This window comes from Camelina sativa, chromosome 9 (genome assembly GCF_030686135.1).
Source record: "Camelina sativa cultivar CO46 ecotype springtype chromosome 9, ASM3068613v1".
In the NCBI taxonomy this organism is placed as follows: Eukaryota; Viridiplantae; Streptophyta; class Magnoliopsida; order Brassicales; family Brassicaceae; genus Camelina; species Camelina sativa.
In genome coordinates this window covers 24,390,152-24,411,034 of record NC_141888.1, presented here as the reverse complement: position 1 = coordinate 24,411,034, position 20,883 = coordinate 24,390,152, and the positions used below count along the sequence as shown (strand labels likewise).

The following is a 20,883-nucleotide window of genomic DNA, read 5'->3' as shown; positions in this document are numbered from 1 at the left end:
CGACCGGTTGCAACTCTCTGCCCAGAGTTATTAATATCCAACAGAATACACTTCTTGCCTTCACTCGACTTGAAAGCTGTCCTAATCAACTCAAAAGCCTCGTACTCAGACGTATCAGCATCCGCTGTCTTTTCATTCCTTATCTCCCCATGTTTACTCCAACATTTACTTCTCTTGTACTTTAGATCCATCCCTCTAATAACCAGATGCTCCAACACTGTCTCATTTGACTGATGAACCACATTGCGACAGTCAACGCAAGGACAGAACATATCTGATAGATTACCCAAACATCTTGCTGAATCAAACACAAATTTAGTTGCTCCTAGCTCATACTCAAGACTATTCCTGTAAGTAATAAAGAAACATACAAAAGTAATCAGACAAACAAAAAAGAAACCCGAATCTGAAATGATATGGATGAAGAACATTCAAGTTAATACCTTGGTAACCAGACCCAAGTTTTATCCATGTTACAACAGCTCCGACTAAATGTGCACACAAGTAATCAGATACACTCACGTTAAGTCACAACAAAAAAGAACAAGATATGTTAGAAGAATCAAGTTGGAGTGAGATACCTTCTAGATTATTTTCACTTTTCCTTAAAATCGTCTGACAAAAAAACGAAAAATAATAAATTAGAAACAGATCAAAAGAATCAGAACAATAAAACCCTAGATCGAAGAATGAACAAGACTGAGATTTCGTACAAAAGACTGAGATTTACCAGAAGAATAAAACCACAATCGAGCGAGGGGAAGCTGGAAAGACTCGGGAGACAATCCAATTTGGCAAAGACTGTGACTAAGATCTGTGTCAGAGAGTGAAATTGTCGGTACTGTGACAAATATCTAGTTGGGAGAGTAAAATTTATGTGGGACACAGTCGGATTTCGCAAATAGACAGTGAAAATCGAGCAAAAGAAAAAAGAGAGAGGAAAGAAATGAAATTTTAGGGTTTGTGGGTAATTGGGGATTTTTGTCGAGAAGTGAAAAGATAGCCTCCAAATATTTCTAAGTGTCGCGGGATCTAATTTTTAGTTTACCGCCTAACACTATTATAGCGTTTACTATTTGGTATTGCTATTAAACATGGCCCCGAAATACGTAAAAAAAAATTATTCATTTTTAATATAATATAACATAGCGTTTACATATACACAAACGCTATCTAAAAATTAAAAGTCTACTAACGATAGCATTATTGCCATAAACGCTATACTACTGTGCTATTAAAACTTAAAATTCCTGTAGTGTAGTCAGACTTTAAATCCAAATGATAACACAATAACAATATATCACTAGCTAGTAAAAATATCTGCGTAGTAAAAATAATTGCATCCACAAGTCTAATCAGAAACCTTTATCAAATCATGTAGATTTGTGGTCCGACAAATTTTCAACGAATATCAAAAGTCTAATTAACATTTTGTTGCTGTCCAAATCGATTAATTATAGTTTCAACCATAACCGGTAGTATAAAAAGCGAGGCTATGTCCTCTTTTTATTGCCTAGCTAGCCATTACCCTCTCTCTCTCTCTCTCTCTCTCTCACCCGCTCTCACAAATAAATAATATCACACATCACTCACCTCAACTCGTCAATTAATCTCTTCACAAAGATATCATAGAGTGTGAGAGAGACACTCTTCAACTTCCTCTGTGTTTTCCGATAGATGACTACGTTCCGCCAAGTCTGTTCGCCGATCTTTTTCCTCTTTCTTACCATCTCTTTATGTTCCGCTCATAAAGTGGCGGTTTCTTCTAATGGGTTGGTTCATATGGAGTGTTTGAGAGTCCCGTCGTCAGAATTCGCCGAAGCGGCCAAAACTGTCATTGACGCTATACAAAAAGCGGGAGCTATAGTGTCCAAATTCGACAAGAAAGTGGGGAAGTCACGAGTGTCCAATGCGATTCTTGATTGCGTTGATCTTCTTGATTCCGCCGCCGAAGAGCTTTCTTGGATCATCTCTGCTTCTCAAGACCCCAACGGTAACTTTTTTACACTTACTAGTCTTTTTTTTTGCATGCAAAATCGTGTTACATAGATATGATCATTCGAAAAGATGCTATGTTCAACAATATTACAAACTTAAAGACAAAGTTACAAATATCAATTATCCAAAAATAAATTAATAAGTTAACAAAGTTATTAAAAATCACGATAACTCGCATTATTATGTTTAGTAGCTTTACATTATTTTATGTTATTTGTTTCGTTGAGTCAGTAGTAGTAGTAGTACTTTGCAACTAGGAGCCGACGGAAAAGAACATTACACAAGTCCATTTATTAAGCATCAATTGACAGTTTGACACGAACCGACCTATTTTTGTTTGTTTTTACTTTTCGATCTCTTTTAAATAAATATTTGATAACTTTCAAGACTTTTCTTCTGCTGAATCAGATTCACAGAACCTTTTTTTGCTTTAATGAAGAAAGTGATTTGGTATCTTATCGTCGGTGATTAATCTTCGACGTGGCCCGTGGGTATAGAATATTTTGCTCCAGAGTTAACCTTGAAATCTTGCCCTTTTATAGGAAGTGATATATCATGGTTTTTAAGTGTTTTTAGCCATGATATAAGTGTTATTTATAGAGTTTTTTTAGTATTTTTAGAGTCTTTTGAGTTTTTATAGGATTTAGCATAGATGTAAGCATAATAGAGCTAAATAGGAAGATTTGGAGCTTAATCAAGCATTGAGGCTGAGCTACGAAGTTGAGAGACGAATTCAGAGATCAGCATCGGTCGATGCAAGATATGGTGTCGATCGATGCAGAGCCAAAAGAAGAAATTAGAAATTTTCCCACAAGTTTTGAAGATTTACAAAGATGCCCCAAAGTTTTCCATATTTGCATCATTAGTCCCTTTCCACAAGTTTTGAAGATTTACAAAAATGCCCCAAAGTTTTCAATATTTGCATCATTAGTCTCTGGACGTGTTTAGGAATATAAAAAGGATTTTTGGATCATTGTTTAGACCTAAGTTTTATTTTTCCCTGCAACTTTTGAGAGAAAACCTTGACAAATTTTTAGAGAGCTTTTGGAGAGAAGAATCAAGACTACTTCAGAGAAGATTCAGAACTCATTTACTTCTTCTTTAATCTCTTTCTTAATGCAATTTATTCAGAAGATGTTTTGTGTTTCATTGATTATGTCTGAGTAGATCTGCTTGTTAGGTTTAGGGTTTCTCATTAGAGATTTCATGGATTGTTAGATCTGTTAATTTAGGATTTATTATCTTTCTTGTTCTTCACCATAGGTTGTTTTTAATGATAGATCTTTGATTAGTCATCTGGATTTAGATCTTAGGATTATTGGATGATATGAGAATATAATTGATTTTCCTGACAAAAACCTTTGGTGAGCAAAATTACTTTTTGCAAAGAGATTTGAATTAGTGATTTTGTTAACTTATCTAAACTTAATTTTATTGCTGGTTTTTAACTTGAATTTTGCAAAGAGATTAGAATTTTCTAGTTTTAAAACTTAGATAATATCTGCAGTGAGAACTGATTTATTTTATAATTGTGTTTAGAGTTCAAGAACGGTGCTTAATTGTTGAATCCTGCTAGTTTAATTAATTGATCTGATTTTCCATGATTTCCTGAGAATTTCCCAAGGCCTAACGTTTCATTCCATCTGAATTTACAACTCTTTTATTTTCTGTTTTGCATTGCTATTTAAATTACAATTTTGGTTTAGCATAATTAAAAGATTATTAAATCTATTGTGTGAATCTAGAGTTCTTGTGGATTCGATCCCTAAGTACTACAATTGATCTCTTAATTTGAGAGAGTAGCTCTAGGGTAAATTTGAGCATATCAAATTTTGGTGCCGTTGCCGGGGACTTTTTTAATTCACCATTAGATTAAAATCTTTGATTTTGTCTAAATTTTTCTTTTTCTGTTTTACTCACACGCTTTTGTTTCTTTTCTCTTGTGTGTTTCAGGTACATGCCTAAGCCTAGCACCAGAAAAAATCCTACTGGTCCGGTTGTTAAGCTTACAAACCAAGAGTTTGGACAACTAGAGCGTGATAACACAAAAGCAGCCAAGTCAGCGAAGATGGTCAACCCAATCATATTGAGACCTGATGAGGCTGGAGTTTTGAGGGATCAAGAGGGTCATGTGCGCAACGAACTAGGCCAAAAACTTGATGCTGAAGGACAGGTTATTCAAGAAGAAATCGTTGTGGCCGATGGGAATGCAGGTTGTGTCTATCGAGGCAATGCTGACATCGATCGACACAACCAAGATGGCATCGATCGACGCAACGTTGGTGTCGATCAATGCAATGCCATAGCCGAAGCAGAGAACCTTCAGCCTAGACGAGACAACAATGGAGAGCTTGTCAAGACTCTTGCGGACTTCAACAGGCCAGATTTGTTTTATGAGAACTGCTCTGCAATTGTCCCTCCTCCATTCCCAAGGAATGATTTTGAGCTACAGCCTGCCTACTTTGCTCTTGTTGGACAAAGACCATTCTAGAACTTGCCACATGAGAAGCCTCTAGACCATATTGAGCATTTTTAGGACATAGTCACAAGCATCAAGGCTAATGGACTCACAGAGGACTATCTCTACTGCAAGCTCTTCCCCTACTCTCTTGCTGGGGAAGCTTCTCATTGGTTAAGGCAAATCAAACCAGGATCTCTAAAGACCTGGAATGACATCAAGGTGGCGTTTTTCAATTACTTCTATGACGATGCAATGACTGATGAGCTGAGGATTAAGAGCTCGACCTTTAGACAAGGACCTGCTGAATCTTACAAAGCTGCTTGGGTAAGGTTTAAAGCATACCAGAGAGACTGTCCGCATCATAGTTTCTCAGAGGTGCAGTTGATCAGTATCTTCTTTAGCGGGATTGACTGGAGATATCAGATGGCTTTGGATGCTGCTAGTGATGGGAACTTCAAGATAAGGTACCCAGATGACGCTGAAAAGTTGATAGAAAGGCTAGCATCAAGCAACAGTACCAAGAATGCAGACTTAGAGCGGAAGAGAGCACATGAAGGCCATGATTCAAATCAGTTTGCTATAGTGAATGCTAAGTTGGATACAGTGCATAATCTTCTTGTGGGAAAGAAGTCTATCCATTTTGCTGAAGATGTTGAGATTTTTGAGCCAAAGCCAGAGACTATAGAAGAATATGTCAACTATGTGTATGGAGCTGGGTATCAAAATCAGAGAATTGGTCAGAAGAATTCCTTCAAAGGAAATCCAAACAACAACTTCACTAGGAACTATAGTTCTTCTTCTTACCAACCCCTCCCTCCACCCAATTCAGAGAGCAAGATGGAATCAATGATTGGACAGATTTTGGAAGGTCAACAGAAGTTTACAGTGGACTTCAATGGGAAGATTGATTCTGTATACACTGAGCTTACTGGGAAGTTCGATGTATTAAACATTCATATTAATAAGCTGGAGAATCAAGTGATTCAGACTGTTGGGTCTGTTAAAAGACAAGAGGAATTTCTTTCTGGAAGAACAGAGTCGAACCCTAAGCATGCTTGTAATGCAATTTTGGTGAAGGAAGAAGACAACCATTCGATAGCGTATGTTGCATCGACCGATACACAGGAGCATCGATCGATGCAAACTCAATCAAGCGTCGATCGACACAATGTCAGCATCGATCGACACACCCCACAAACAGCTCGGTTTCTCTTCGAGTTCCACCATCTGATTCAGAAAAAGCATATAAGCCTAAGGTTTCTTTTCCTAAGCCTATGAGGTCTAAGCAGGAGCTTGAGGAAGCTAGATACAAGGCTATGATGGACAAGGTGATGATAGAGATGCCTTTGATTGATGCTGTCAAGTTTTCTCCTGGGATTAAGCGATATATGAAGAGGATGGTCACCAATGGTTTGAGTCCTGAGGAAGGAGCACTGCTTACAAAGGATGTCAGCTCAATTATGTTGAAGCAGCCTCCACAGAGGAAAAATGATAAGAAGCAGGAGGTGGTTGTCTCTAAGGAAGTAAGTGCAGTGATTCAAAGTAGGATTGCAGAGAAGTACCAGATCCTAGAAGTTTTGTGTTAGATTGCTCTATCTCCACAGGAAGGTTTCCTCACTCACTTTTTGATCTTGGCTCTAGTATTAACTTGATGCCACATTCTTTTGCTGTGAGACTTAGGATGACAGATTTCAAGCCAACTATGATCTCTCTTATATTAGTTGATCGATCTAGAAGGATTCTTGAAGGTGTCTTAGAAGATGTTTCGATTAAGATTGGAGAATGCATGATTCCCAATGACTTTGTGGTGCTGGAATATGACAAAGAGCCTAGTGATCCTCTCATCTTAGAACGCTCATTCTTGGCTACAGTTGGTGCCATCATTGATGTTAAGCAGGGAAACATAGCTCTGAATATAGATGATTTGGTTATGAACTTTGAGATGGACAAGCTGAGAAGGGTTCCCACTATTGATGGTCAGACATTTTCTGTGAAAATTGCTTCTGATGATGATCTACTCATAGAACTTCATGAAGACATTACTGCTGGGTATGTCAAAGAGTTGGAGACTGTTGAGAAAGTGAGTAAGCAAGCTGTTAAGCTTGAAGATTGGAGTGGAGATCATCTAATCAGTACTAGAGACCATGATGAGGTTCTGATCCATGACAAGTCGCTGGTAGATGATGTTTTTGTAATGGAAACACGGATTGCTGAGGAAAGCTGCAGAACCGTTGAAGAAACACGAGTTGCAGGCCAAGCATCGATCGATGCAGCTGTTGCATTGATCGACACACCTTCCAGAATCGGCTCAAACTTGTCCAAAACCAAAGATTCTCGAATTGATTCCTTAGCAGCAAGTCCTAGACCAGTTGTAAAGCTGAAATCTCACCTTTCCACAGTTCAAAAGCCACAGGTAAGGCCAAGGTATGCATCTTCTTCACCCAAACCTTCTCCATTCATCAATAAGAATTTCAAAGGTACAAACACTGTTTTGCAGTTAACCAAGCCACGAGATTATCGTAGAGCGCTTGATTCTTCTATTGATGATTTTGCAGGACATAAAAGAAAGCCACCCATACCTAAGTCACGCCCTGGTCCTGTTCCTCATGTCCATTGTAGACCTCTTTCATCTACTGCCTACACACCACCTTGGATGATGAGACATTCCTCTCGGAAGCATTCACTGCCATGTTCTGATCCACCGGATACCTGAGATCCGACACAGTCAAGCTAATGACTGAAAACAAGCGCTTAGTGGGAGGCAACCCACTGGTAGGTTTTTCTTTTTCCTTTTTCTTATGAATTATTTTTATTTAATTTTATTTTATTCGTCAATCTCTTACTTGATAACACTGGGAACATTGTTGTTTAATTCTGGGGAAGGCAGTTACTAACTACGTTTTTGTTTTTGAGAGTCAGTAGAAAAAAAAATGGTTTTATTGAGTCAAATTTGTGTTGGGAACTATGATTTTTCTATTTAGTATACTGCCTTGGTTGATTAATACTGCAGATTGAATCCACAAATCCGACTAATGAAAAATCTAATGGCTGACCAGTGAACCAGAGACATCCGAATTTCCAATAGAATCCGTAAAAGCTTGAGGTAATTTATGTACTTTTCTTTTTACCTCATCAAGGAGATTGATGTTCATAGAGCTTGACTCCTTGTTCATACCTGGAAAGTAAGGTTCAAAAGAAAATTGTATTCCTCTCCCTCATTCAAGTTAAAAAAAATCCTGAGAGCTTTGTTAAAAAAAAAAAAAAAAAAAAAAAAAAAAAAAAAAAAAAGAGAGAGATAAGAAAAGATGAGATGATTTTGATCAGTTTAGAGAGATAGGTAAATTACTTGTGACCTCATTATTCTACTCTTGAGTCAAATGATCATACAAAGCTTGGAAGTGAGGGGTAGGTAAATTACCGATGACCCCATTATTCGCCTACAACTTTGAGGAAAAAAAAACAAAGCAAAGCTCTAAGAAAGATAAAATAGAATAAGTCTGGGGGAGAGAAAGAGTACCACATGTGGTAAAGGATATGTCTTGCTTGTTATGGTATTGTACGGGAATGAGTCTAGAAGGTTCTTGATATTGATCAAATTGATGAGACCCACCGATGAAGGCTTAATGGAGGAAGTAGTGTAATTTGGTTTGAAATTGGGATGCTATGAAAGTCAACGGAGAAGTTCATGGTGGTTCGATTTGGATTTATCAGCTAAGCATATGGATTATGGTTTGGATGATCATGGCATTACTTTAAAAAAGAAATGAGTTCCTGCGTTTTCAAACTTCTTCCACAGGGCTAAGTTTATGTTTTGCTTGAGGGCAAGCAAAGGCTAAGTCTAGGGGAGTTGATATATCATGGTTTTTAGGTGTTTTTAGCCATGATATAAGTGTTATTTATAGAGTCTTTTTGGTATTTTTAGAGTCTTTTGAGTCTTTATAGGATTTAGCATAGATAAGAGCATAATGGAGCTAAATAGGAAGATTTGAAGCTTAATCAAGCATTGAGGCTGAGCTACGAAGTTGAGAGACGAATTCAGAGATCAGCATCGGTCGATGCAAGATATGGTGTCGATCGATGCAGAGCCAAAAGAAGAAATTGGAAGTTTTCCCACAAGTTTTGAAGATTTACAAAGATGCCCCAAAGTTTTCCATATTTGCATCATTAGTCCCTGGACGTGTTTAGGAATATAAATAGGATTTTTGGATCATTGTTTAGACCTAAGCTTTATTTTTCCCTGCAACTTTTGAGAGAAAACCCTGACAGATTTTTAGAGAGCTTTTGGAGAGAAGAATCAAGACTCCTTCAGAGAAGATTCAGAACTCCTTTACTTCTTCTTTAATCTCCTTCTTAATGCAATTTATTCAGAAGATGTTTTGTGTTTCATTGATTATGTCTGAGTAGATCTGCTTGTTAGGTTTAGGGTTTTTCATTAGAGATTTCATGGATTGTTAGATCTGTTAATTTATGATTCATTATCTTTCTTGTTCTTCACCATAGGTTATTTTTAATGCTAGATCTTTGATTAGTCATCTGGATTTAGATCTTAAGATTATTGATTGATATGAGAATATAATTAATTTTCCTGAAAAAACCTTTGGTGAGCAAAATTACCTTTTGTAAAGAGATTTGAATTAGTGATTTTGTGAACTTATCTAAACTTGATTTTATTGCTGGTTTTTAACTTGAATTTTGCAAAGAGATTTACATTTTCTGGTTTTAAACTTTGATAATATTTGCACTGAGAACTGATTTATTTTATAATTGTGTTTAGAGTTCAAGAACGGTGTTTAATTGTTGAATCATGCTTGTTTAATTAATTGATCTGATTTTCCATGATTTCTTGAGATTTTCCCTAAGCCTAGCGTTTATTCCTATTGATTTACAACTCTTTTATTTTCTGTTTTTGCATTGCTATTTAAATTATAATTTTGGTTTAGCATAATTAAAAGATTATTAAATCTATTGTGTGAATCTAGAATTCTTGTGGATTCGACCCCTAAGTACTACAATTGATCTCTTAATTTGAGAGAGTACCTTTAGAGTAAATTTGAGCATATCAGAAAGAAAAATGAATGTAAACATACTAATAAGTTTTTCATAAAAGAAAAAAAAAAAAAGGGAAAATTCCCAAAAAAAACACCAACTATTTAATATTTGCCAGAAAAAAATATGAACTTTTTTCGTTGCCAGAAAAACACGCAGACTATTTTTAGTTAATAAAAAAGACACGAACTATTATTTTTTTCCAGTTTCTCCTCGTCTCCGTTACGACCGTTAACAGTATTGTGACGGTGTTACTATTTTTGAAAAAAGTTCCAGAAAAAAACACAAACTATTTATTTTTTGCCAGAAAAATACATGAACTTTTTTTTTTGGTCTGAAAAATACATAATTTTTCATTTCTTATTTTTCCATTAACAATGTTAGAGATCATAACCCATAACTTTCTCTACTCTCTTGAACTTCATTCAAGTTTTCACTACTATTTAGGATAACTAAATTCAAGAACAAAAATACACAATTAGATTAATCGATTTCCAAATTTCTCAATTAGTGTTGTTTTTGGATTTATACTGACTTTATAAATTTTGAAACTTCATCAACACTTCTTTAAAATTTTATGATATCTCCACCTTTGTAGACCTTTGTATACATTTCAAAAAATATTCATCTCTTTAGTTTAGTACCTTTTATGATGCTTATAGCCAGTGTAAATCATCAAATGGGCTGGTGTACGCAAACTTGATCGAGATCGTAGATTATAGCCATTTTGTGGGATATCAACTCTTGTAACCTAACCAGATTCACCATTTATTTATGCAAAAACAATACTAATTGAGAAATTTTGAAGTTGATTAACCTAATTATGTATTTTTGTTCTTGAATTTAGTTATCATAAATAGTAGTGAAAATTTGTATGAAGTTTAAGAAAACAGAGAAAGTTATGATCTCTAACGGGAAAAAACCCGAAAAATACGTCATCTAATTTTTTTTTTGCCGTTTAATTCCACTAGTTATTAAATATCCCAAAAAAATACATGGTTTAATTTCTGTTGTCTTTAAAAACCTTCATCTTATTAATATTGGTAGATCCATACACGAGTCTTAACTCTACTTAGAGAAATGTTAACCAGGGTTAAAATTTAACACCCACATGTTTAATTAAAGAGATCTAATGACACTGTTGCCCTTCTTCTTCTTCACAAATCGACAACCTGTTTGAGAGAGATAGAACCCTAAAATTTCAAAAATTGTTTTTTCTTCTAAAACTTCAAGTCCCGAATTCCATTGATTGCTATAATAGTTGCCGTCTGATTGTGTGGTGTGTTCGTTGCAAGAATCGACTGAGAGATGAGGTATGAAACCGTTGTTAATTTCAATTTTAGTGATTAGGTTTCGGAATTAGGGTTCGCAATTTCTGGGTATTCAACTGGGTCCCGATTTCTGGGTATTAACTAAGCAATCGTTCATTTCAATTTCTAGATTTATGGTTTGTGATTTATGGTTTGCGATTTAGGGTTCGCAATTTAGGGATGGCGATTTATCTGGGTTGGAGATATATTCATTTGGGTCCCGATTTTGTATTTTTGTACTTTAGGTCAAGTTTTTTTGGGTTAGATCAACTTTGCGAAGCTATTCTCTGATTTTTTGAAATTTTAGGGTTCTATCTCTCTCAAAAAGGTTGTCGATTTCTGAAGAAGAAGAAGGACAACAGTGTCATTAGATCTCTTTAATTAAACACGTGGTTGTTAAATTTTAACCTTGGTTAACATTTCTCTCAATAGAGTTAAGACTCCTGTATTGATCTACCAATATTAATAAGATGAAGGTTTTTAAAGACAACTGAAATTAAACCAGGAATTTTAATAACTAGAGGAATTAAACGGCCAAAAAAAAATTAAATGGCGTATTGTTAGTGGGAAAATAAGAAATGAAAAATTATGTATTTTTCAGGCAAAGAAAAAAAAAGTTCATGTATTTTTCTGGCAAAAAAAAATAGTTTGTGTTTTTTTCTGGAACTTTTTTCAAAAATAGTAACACCGTCACAATACCGTTAACGGTTGTAACGGAGAGGAGGAAGAAAATGAAAAAAAAATAATAGTTCGTGTATTTTTTATCAACTAAAAAATAGTCTGCGTATTTTTCTGGCAACGAAAAAAATCCATGTTTTTTTTTGGCAAATATTAAATAGTTGTTTTTTTTTTGGGAATTTTTCCAAAAAAAAAAAAAAAAAAAAAAAACCTTGCATTTATGTGGATCTTGATATTAGAACATGAATATAAAAACTACGTCCGTAGTTAATTGCATTGTCGATCTTTAAATATACTTTATGTGGCCAATTCACATGATGTGTTTCGAATTAATTAGAATTTGGAAAGAAATAAAAGATTTTCCGTTACAAGATTAAAAGGAGTACACAATATAATATATTAGGAATCTATCGAAACACATTTCAAAATTAAGTTAAGTAACCAAAAAACATACAAAAAATTAAACTCTACAATAATACAACCCGTCCCGCAGACCCCACTAGCCCACCGCTAGCCGCCCCAACGGACTCCAAGCTGGCCCTGCAGGGCATCGATCCTAACCCCTCACTGGGCAAATGGAACTATTCATCCAAATCCACAGTAGGTTATTGGTGTACCAGGCGTTCCTCGAACCCTGGTCCCTACCCTTTAACAACCTTCCCACAGGACAAGTTGCCACCAATTGATCTGCGGGCTGTTGCGACAGTGGCACGGGAAACCTTGGCTGATGGTGTTTAGTCCGGTCTGGGGACGTGCGGGCCGTGCAGACGGTGGCACGGAGGTCCTTGGCAGATGGACGGTATTGCGGGATTCGGGGAAGAATCCATATTGGTGGGGGAGAATTGTAACGCCCGCGAACCAATTTGTGTATTTTTGGTGTGGGTGTCGATCGACACCCTTAGTTGCATCGATCAACACCATGTTTTTCCGGTTTGGTCGGGTTTGATTAATTGCCGAATTGGTTCGGTTTGGTTCAATTAAATCCCTAAATCGTGTTATAAGCGTCTAAGGACGAGTTTAAGGGTTTTTGGGAAGTTATTTGGTCGCCGCTTAGTGAAAGAAAGAGAGAAAAGAGAGAAAAACATTTTTGTGACTTTCTGGGCTTGTTCTTGGAGTTTTTGGAGAGATCTGAGGCTGTAGGAGGGTTAGTTGTTGCTGGAAACGAAGGGGGAGCTTCTGGAGGTGTTGTTTTCCACGTTTCTCAATCCAATCTTCCTGTTCTTGAGGTGAGTGCTTGACCATGGTTGATCTAAGCATGAGATCTCTCTTGTTTGTGTGTTTTCTTTGCTGTTTGTGTTGTTTTGTTGCTTGGGTTCGTTGCTTTTGTGATTCCCAGTGATTTCTGAGGTAATTGGGTGAGTTTGGAACGGATTCGGGATGGTTTGGAATCGGGATTCGTCGTTCGTGTTCGTGCAGTTCGCGTCTGCAGGTATGGCATCGATCGACACCATTCGAGCATTGGTCGACACTGTTGGTGACAGCATCGGTCGACACCCTAGTGGCATCGGTCGACACCTTTGGTTCAGCATCGGTCGACACTTTCTTGTGGCATCGGTCGATACTAGTCTCAACCGAGACTTGTTTTCCTGGTTTGATGTATTGCTTGTGTTTTGTTTTCTTGCATAACTTGAGGGTCTCATATGCTTGTGTGTATAACCTAGTAGATGGGAGGACGGCCTCACTAAGTATTTATGATAATACTTACGCATCTCAATTGTTGTTTGTGGTGTGCAGGTAAAGGAAAAGTGTGATCGTGGAATCAAAGGCGATGAGGAGGAGGATGTTCTAGAGGCTTGATTGATTGTGGTCTAGCTGTTGTTAGGTTGCTAGCATTGAGTTGATAGAGCATTGTAGGATGTTGGAACTTTGCTTTTTCGTTATTGGTTATTGGATTATTGTTGTTGGTATTCTTTGGTTTAATGGAAATTGTTTTATTTGGTTATCCGCAGTTATTGATTGTTGTTAGGTTGTTAGTGGGTATGGGACCACTAGTAAACTAAGGTAAAAAAAAAAAAAACGGGAAGGGTTGTTTCATTTTGGTATCAGAGCCCTTACTGTTCTAGGTCTAGGGTTCATTGTGCTTTTGCTGTTGATGTTTAGGATTCCATGCTATAATTGATTGTGTGATTGGCAATTGTGTGTGGCATGAAGTCCTAGAACATCCTCTTCGAGCCTGATTGTGAATCCACGGTAAGTTGTGTTTTTGTGTATTAGAATTATTGTTTGCTTAGCCTTCTGTTCTTGGATGATACAGATGGTTAGAGGTGAGGATGCTGTTGGTCGCGGTCGTGGTCGTGGTCGTGGGCGTGGTCGTGGTCGTGGTCGGGGACGAGGTCAGGTTCCTGAGGCCAGTGTGAGTGTGACCCAGAGCATGGCTAGTGAGGAGGTGGCGGAGTCACAGGTTCATCCTAGTGTGTCTGGAGACCAGGCTGGTTTGGGTGACGGCAGGGCGGATGGGCCCGGTGTCGGTCACGGTGTTGCCCCGGGTGTGAGGTTTGCAGCTGCGGGTGCTCCGGGCAGGGAGGATGTCTTGATGGACTTGCTAGCTCAGGTTTTGCAGCGACTTCCAGCAGTTGTGCCGCCAGTGGTTGGTGGGCAGGACCCAGTTGTACCGCCAGTGGTTGGTGGGCAGGATCCAGTAGTGCCGCCAGTGGTTGGTGGGCAGGATCCAGTAGTGCCGCCAGGGGATGGTGGGCAGGTTCCAGTGGTGCAGCCTGTGGCGGGATTGCAGGCAGGTGTGCAGCCGGGGACCGAGGTAGTGGATGCTCAGTATGTGCGGATGATGGAGCAGCTGCGGCATGTGGGAGCAGGGTATTTCTCAGGAAGTACCGATCCGAGTGTAGCGGATGAGTGGAGAGAGCGGATGGAGGATATTTTCCTTTCGCTTAGGTGTCCCGACCAGTACAGGGTGGATCTGGCAGTGTTTTACTTGTCAGGAGATGCACGTGTGTGGTGGAGGTCGGTGACAGCACGGAGGGTGCAGCGGGGTATGTCTTGGGGAGATTTTGTGAGGGAGTTTAACTCCAAGTATTTTCCTCAGGAGGCTCTTGATCGTATGGAGGCACGGTTCTTGGGGTTGACTCAGGGGGACCGTACGGTGCGGGAGCTGGATGCAGAGTTCAGTCGGCTTGTGGGGTATGCAGGCAGGGCATGGGAGCCAGAGTCGGCTCAGGTGCGGAGGTTTTTGTTGGCTCTGCGGGATGATTTGAGGACTCGGTGCAGAGTGAGGAGCTATGCTACGAGAGCAGAGTTGGTTGAGGTCGCAGCTGGGATAGAGGATGACTTGAGGTCATAGGTGATTGTGGTCAGTTCTTCAGTGCAGCCACAGCAGTCCCAGCCGCTTTCTGTTCCTAGCAAGGGCGGCAAGCCTACGCAGGGGCAGAAACGGAAGTTTGATGTTATGCAAAGGTCGAGGCACGGGGGTGCGAGATGTTTTGGGTGTGGTAGCAGGGACCACAAGGTGACTAGCTGTCCACAGAGGGGTGAGCAGCGGGCAGTGACAGAGCAGCGAGCGGTGACGGAGCCGCGGACAGATACTCGGGTGTGTTACTACTGCAGAGAGACGGGGCATATCAAGCCTCGTTGTCCCAAGTTGCAGCAGAGGGCAGTAGCAGTGTTGCAGGCTGGAGCTCAGCCAGGGGTGCAGCAGGGTGTGCAGCACGGTGTGCAGCCGGTGGGTTGGATTGAGCCGACGACTCAGGTGTACTCTACCCAGGAGCCCGGTGGCACTAGTGCAGGAGCGATCACATGTATAACTTCTGAGATTCGAACTTAGTCAATTCAATAGTTCAGATTATATTTGTTTTTGCTTGTGGTCAAGTGTTAGGTTCTCAACACATGAGGTTTGTGTAGGGACCTTGTTGGTGGGCGGGTTTAAGTCCCATGTTATGTTTGATTCTGGAGCTTCTCATAGCTTCATTACTCCGGAGTGTGCCGAGAGTGCGGGGATCAGAGGGGATTCTGGAGAGCGTTCAGGAGTTGTCAGAGTTGCGGGAGGCAAGTTCCTGAGGGTTATTGGACGAGCTGGAGGGGTTGATATTCAGATCGCAGGAGAGTCGTGGCCAGCGGATTTGCTTATCAGTCCAGTGGAGTTGTATGATGTTATTCTTGGTATGGATTGGTTGCATCGGTATAAGGTGCATTTGGACTGCTATCGGGGTAGAGTGGAGTTTGAGCGTCCAGGAGGGAAGTTGGTTTTTCAGGGTATTAGACCGACTTCGGGGAGTCTCGTGATCTCAGCCGTTCAGGCAGGGAAGATGATCGAGAAGGACCGTGAGGCTTATCTGGTTACTATATCTATGCTAGAGTCAGTGGAGAAGTCTACGGTTGGCGGTATTCCGGTTGTGGAGGACTTTGAGGATGTGTTCCAGTCATTGCAGGGATTACCACCATCTCGGTCGGATCCTTTTACTATTGAGCTGGAACCGGGGACGATGCCGTTATCCAAGGCTCCTTACAGAATGGCTCCAGCAGAGATGGCAGAGCTGAAGAAGCAGCTGGAAGATTTGTTGAGCAAGGGTTTTATCCGTCCTAGTTGTTCACCGTGGGGAGCTCCGGTGCTGTTTGTTAAGAAGAAGGATGGGAGTTTTCGATTGTGTATTGACTATCGGGGTTTGAACCGAGTTACTGTGAAGAACAAGTACCCTCTCCCGAGGATTGATGAGTTGTTCGATCAGTTGAGGGGTGCTACTTGGTTCTCCAAGATCGACTTGGCTTCGGGATATCATCAGATTCCTATACATGAGGCAGATGTGAGGAAGACGGCCTTCAGGACGAGATATGGGCACTACGAGTTTGTGGTGATGCCGTTTGGGTTGACAAACGCGCCAGCTGCGTTTATGAGATTGATGAACAGCGTGTTCCAGGAGTTTCTGGACGTGTCAGTCATCATTTTCATCGACGACATCCTGGTATATTCTAAGAGTCCTGAGGAGCATGCAGATCATTTGAGAGCAGTGTTGGGGAAGCTGAGGGAGCAGAAGTTGTTTGCTAAGCTGAGTAAGTGCAGTTTCTGGCAGCGTGAGATGGGGTTCTTGGGTCATATTGTTTCAGCTGAGGGAGTTTCAGTGGATCCAGAGAAGATTCAGTCTATCAGGGAGTGGCCGAGGCCGCAGAGTGCCACTGAGATTCGGAGTTTCCTGGGGTTAGCAGGTTACTACAGGAGGTTTGTTCGGGGTTTTGCGAGTATGGCACAGCCGATGACTAAGCTTACAGGGAAGGATGTTCCACTTGTATGGTCACCGGAGTGTGAGGAGAGTTTTGCTAGCCTCAAGCAGATGTTGACTACCACGCCGGTGTTAGCACTGCCTGAGCAGGACGAGCCTTATGTTGTGTATACAGATGCTTCTGGAGTGGGGTTGGGTTGTGTGCTTATGCAGCAGGGGAAGGTTATAGCCTATGCTTCGCGGCAGTTGCGGAAGCATGAAGCTAATTATTCTACTCATGATTTGGAGATGGCAGCAGTGATCTTTGCACTGAAGATTTGGAGATCTTATCTGTATGGTGGGAAGGTACAGGTATTTACAGATCACAAGAGTCTGAAGTACATTTTTACTCAGCCTGAGCTGAATTTGAGACAGAGGCGTTGGATGGAGTTGGTAGCGGATTATGATTTGGACATAGCTTACCATCCTGGTAAGGCTAACCTGGTTGCAGATGCCTTGAGTCGGAAGCGGGCGGCTTCGGCTCAGGAGCAGGATATGGAGGCATTGGTAGGTGAGATTAGTGCATTGAGTTTGTGTGCTATCTCACAGGAACCTTTGGGTTTGGAGGCAGCTGATCGAGCGGATTTGTTGAGCAGAGTACGGTAAGCTCAGGAGAGCGATGAGGGGCTGGTGAATGCCTCTAGAGCTGCGGGTTCAGAGTATCAGGTTTCTGCTAATGGTACTATCCTTGTGCATGGTCGAGTCTGTGTGCCCAAGGGTGAGGATTTGAGGCAGGAGATACTGAGAGAGGCTCATTCGAGCAAGTTCTCTATTCATCCAGGGGCGACCAAGATGTACCGTGATCTCAAGCGGTATTATCACTGGGTCGGGATGAAGAAGGACGTAGCCGACTGGGTGGTGAAGTGTGATACTTGTCAGCTGGTGAAGGCGGAGCATCAAGTTCATGGTGGTTTATTACAGAGTTTGCCTATTCCAGAGTGGAAGTGGGATTTGATCACGATGGACTTCGTGGTGGGGTTGCCTGTGTCGAGGACGTTTGATGCTATTTGGGTCATTGTGGACCGTTTGACTAAGTCTGCGCATTTTCTGGCCATCAAGAAAACTGATGGAGCAGCGGTTTTGGCCAAGAAGTACGTGAGGGAGATAGTCAGACTGCATGGTGTGCCTGCTAGTATTGTGTCTGATAGAGATTCCAAGTTCACTTCGGTGTTCTGGAAGGAGTTTCAGGCAGAGATGGGCACGAAGGTGCATATGAGTACAGCCTATCATCCTCAGACGGACGGTCAGTCAGAGAGGAAGATCCATATTTTGGAGGATTTATTGAGGATGTGTGTGCTGGATTGGGGTGGTCATTGGGCAGATCACTTGAGCTTGGTGGAGTTTGCTTATAACAACAGCTATCAGGCTAGTATTGGGATGGCTCCTTATGAGGCTTTGTATGGGAGGCCGTGTCGTACACCGTTATGTTGGACTTAGGTAGGGGAGAGGAGCATATATGGTGCAGATTTTGTTCAGGAGACCTCGGAGAAGATCCGGGTTCTGAGGCTGAACATGAAGGAGGCTCAGGATCGGCAGAAGAGTTATGCTGATAGGAGGAGGAAGGATCTTGAGTTTCAGGTTGGTGATAGAGTGTATCTCAAGATGGCCATGTTGCGGGGTCCGAACAGGTCACTGACAGAGACTAAGTTGAGTCCGAGGTACATGGGTCCGTTCAGAGTGGTTGAGCGGGTGGGACCAGTGGCATACCGGTTGGAGTTGCCTGAGGTTATGCGTGCGTTCCACAAGGTATTTCATGTGTCGATGCTGAGGAAGTGTCTTCACGAGGGTGATCAGTTGTTAGCTAAGATTCCTGAGGATCTTCAGCCTAACATGACTTTAGAGACGAGACCATTGAGGGTGCTCGAGAGGAGAGTGAAGGAACTTCGGAAGAAGAAGATTCCTTTGATGAGAGTCTTGTGGGACTGTGACGGAGTAGAGGAGCAGACTTGGGAGCCCGAGGCGAGGATGAAGGCAAGGTTTAAGAAGTGGTTTGAGAAGCAGACCGCGACTTGAGCTTGTCTAGCCGGGTCCAAGTTGTAGTCCGTGGCTGGAGCGGGTACGGAGTATTCCAGCCCATCTCTCTTGATATTTGGTCGCTTAGGGGTGGTTGGTTGTGCGACTAAGTATCTAGATGAGGTGGTGCTCGGGATGCGGGTGTTGGCTCTGGTTGTTGTATTTTTGGCTTTTTCTGATGTAATTTCGTGGAGATTGTTACGATTATGACATTTTTGAGATTAATAAGATGAGTATTTTTCTTTATGTTTGACTGTTGTTGTCATGGGAAAAGAGAAATAGCTCGGGTTTCTATTTTTGGAAAGTTTCCATAAATAGAAGTTTCCACAAAAGGAAGGTTTCCAGAATTATAAAGTTTCTAAAAGAGGAAAGTTTTGTGGAAATGTTGAGGTAGATCTAGCCGGGAGATACTCGTTGGCATCAGTATTTGTTTTGCTCAAGGCCGTGCGGGCCCAACTCACGTGATACCGATAGCTCGATGGACTTTGTGGCTAGAGAGTGGGAGTGGTATGTTGCTTCGGATGACGATCCGAGAGCGCGCTTGAGGGTGACGACCCAAGAGTGGGATATGTGAGGCTCCCTGGATACCGTAGCTGTGAGCCGAGGCTCGGCAGTGAGCCGGTATGTCTCGAGGGTTGCGACCCGAGAGCGGGGGGAGTGAGTGTGAGTGACTTCCTGGATGCCGTAGCTAAAGGCGGTTGGCCTGATAGCGAGCCGGCATGATTTGTTGGTTGCGACCACGGACGGGGGAAGCACTGAGTTGTGAGCAAATAGTGTTTATGATGCGAGTATATTGGCTAGAGGGAGACATCGAGGGACAGTCTGAGGTGTGCGGGCTGTTGCGACAGTGGCACGGGAAACCTTGGCTGATGGTGTTTAGTCCGGTCTGGGGACGTGCGGGCCGTGCAGATGGTGGCACGGAGGTCCTTGGCAGATGGATGGTATTGCGGGATTCGGGGACGAATCCATATTGGTGGGGGAGAATCGTAACGCCCGCGAACCAATTTGTGTATTTTTGGTGTGGGTGTCGATCGACACCCTTTGTTGCATCGATCGACACCATGTTTTTCCGGTTTGGTCGGGTTTGATTAATTGTCGAATTGGTTCGGTTTTGTTCAATTAAATCCCTAAATCGTGTTATAAGCGTCTAAGGACGAGTTTAAGGGTTTTTGGGAAGTTATTTGGTCGCCGCTTAGTGAAAGAAAGAGAGAAAAGAGAGAAAAACGTTTTTGTGACTTTCTGGGCTTGTTCTTGGAGTTTTTGGAGAGATCAGAGGCTGTAGGAGGGTTAGTTGTTGCTGGAAACGAAGGGGGAGCTTCTGGAGGTGTTGTTTTCCACGTTTCTCAATCCAATCTTCCTGTTCTTGAGGTGAGTGCTTGACCATGGTTGATCTAAGCATGAGATCTCTCTTGTTTGTGTGTTTTCTTTGCTGTTTTTGTTGTTTTGTTGCTTGGGTTCGTTGCTTTTGTGATTCCCAGTGATTTCTGAGGTAATTGGGTGAGTTTGGAACGGATTCGGGATGGTTTGGAATCGGGATTCGTCGTTCGTGTTCGCGCAGTTCGCGTCTGCAGGTATGGCATCGATCGACACCATTCGAGCATTGGTCGACACTGTTGGTGACAGCATCGGTCGACACCCTAGTGGCATCGGTCGACAACTTTGGTTCAGCATCGGTCGACACTTTCTTGTGGCATCGGTCGATACTAGTCTCAACCGAGACTTGTTTTCCTGGTTTGATGTATTGCTTGTGTTTTGTTTGCTTGCATAACTTGAGAGTCTCATATGCTTGTGTGTATAACCTAGTAGATGGGAGGACGGCCTCACTAAGTATTTATGATAATACTTACGCATCTCAATTGTTGTTTGTGGTGTGCAGGTAAAGGAAAAGTGTGATCGTGGAATCGAAGGCGATGAGGAGGAGGATGTTCTAGAGGCTTGATTGATTGTGGTCTAGCTGTTGTTAGGTTGCTAGCATTGAGTTGATAGAGCATTGTAGGATGTTGGAACTTTGCTTTTTCGTTATTGGTTATTGGATTATTGTTGTTGGTATTCTTTGGTTTAATGGAAATTGTTTTATTTGGTTATCCGCAGTTATTGATTTTTGTTAGGTTGTTAGTGGGTATGGGACCACTAGTAAACTAAGGTTAAAAAAAAAAAAAAACGGGAAGGGTTG

General features: G+C 41.3%; 1 protein-coding gene and 1 non-coding gene across 19 annotated transcripts; one reads left to right on the top strand and one right to left on the bottom strand.

The window, feature by feature from the left end:
* Window positions 1-1,436: 1,436 nt before the first annotated feature.
* Window positions 1,437-20,794, top strand: LOC147938673 (uncharacterized). 18 transcript variants are annotated; one of them, XR_015566981.1, is made up of 5 exons: window positions 1,512-1,993; window positions 3,952-6,883; window positions 7,015-7,231; window positions 7,516-7,562; window positions 20,587-20,794. XR_015566981.1 is itself a non-coding variant. In XM_087467290.1 (3 exons), the coding sequence occupies exons 2-3, from the start codon at window positions 6,111-6,113 to the stop codon at window positions 7,019-7,021; spliced, it is 780 nt and encodes a 259-aa protein (XP_087323416.1). In that variant the 5' UTR covers window positions 1,512-1,993; window positions 3,952-6,110; the 3' UTR covers window positions 7,022-7,627. The 18 variants fall into 14 exon arrangements, 1 of the variants encoding a protein (XP_087323416.1); XR_015566979.1 differs by lacking the exon at window positions 20,587-20,794 and adding an exon at window positions 13,228-13,510 and having other exon boundaries at window positions 7,470-7,562; XR_015566971.1 differs by lacking the exon at window positions 20,587-20,794 and having other exon boundaries at window positions 7,470-7,627.
* On the bottom strand, window positions 4,721-4,827 carry LOC147938674 (small nucleolar RNA R71). The gene has a single exon (XR_015567681.1). It is a non-coding gene; the product is annotated as a small nucleolar RNA R71 (small nucleolar RNA).
* Window positions 20,795-20,883: the final 89 nt, after the last annotated feature.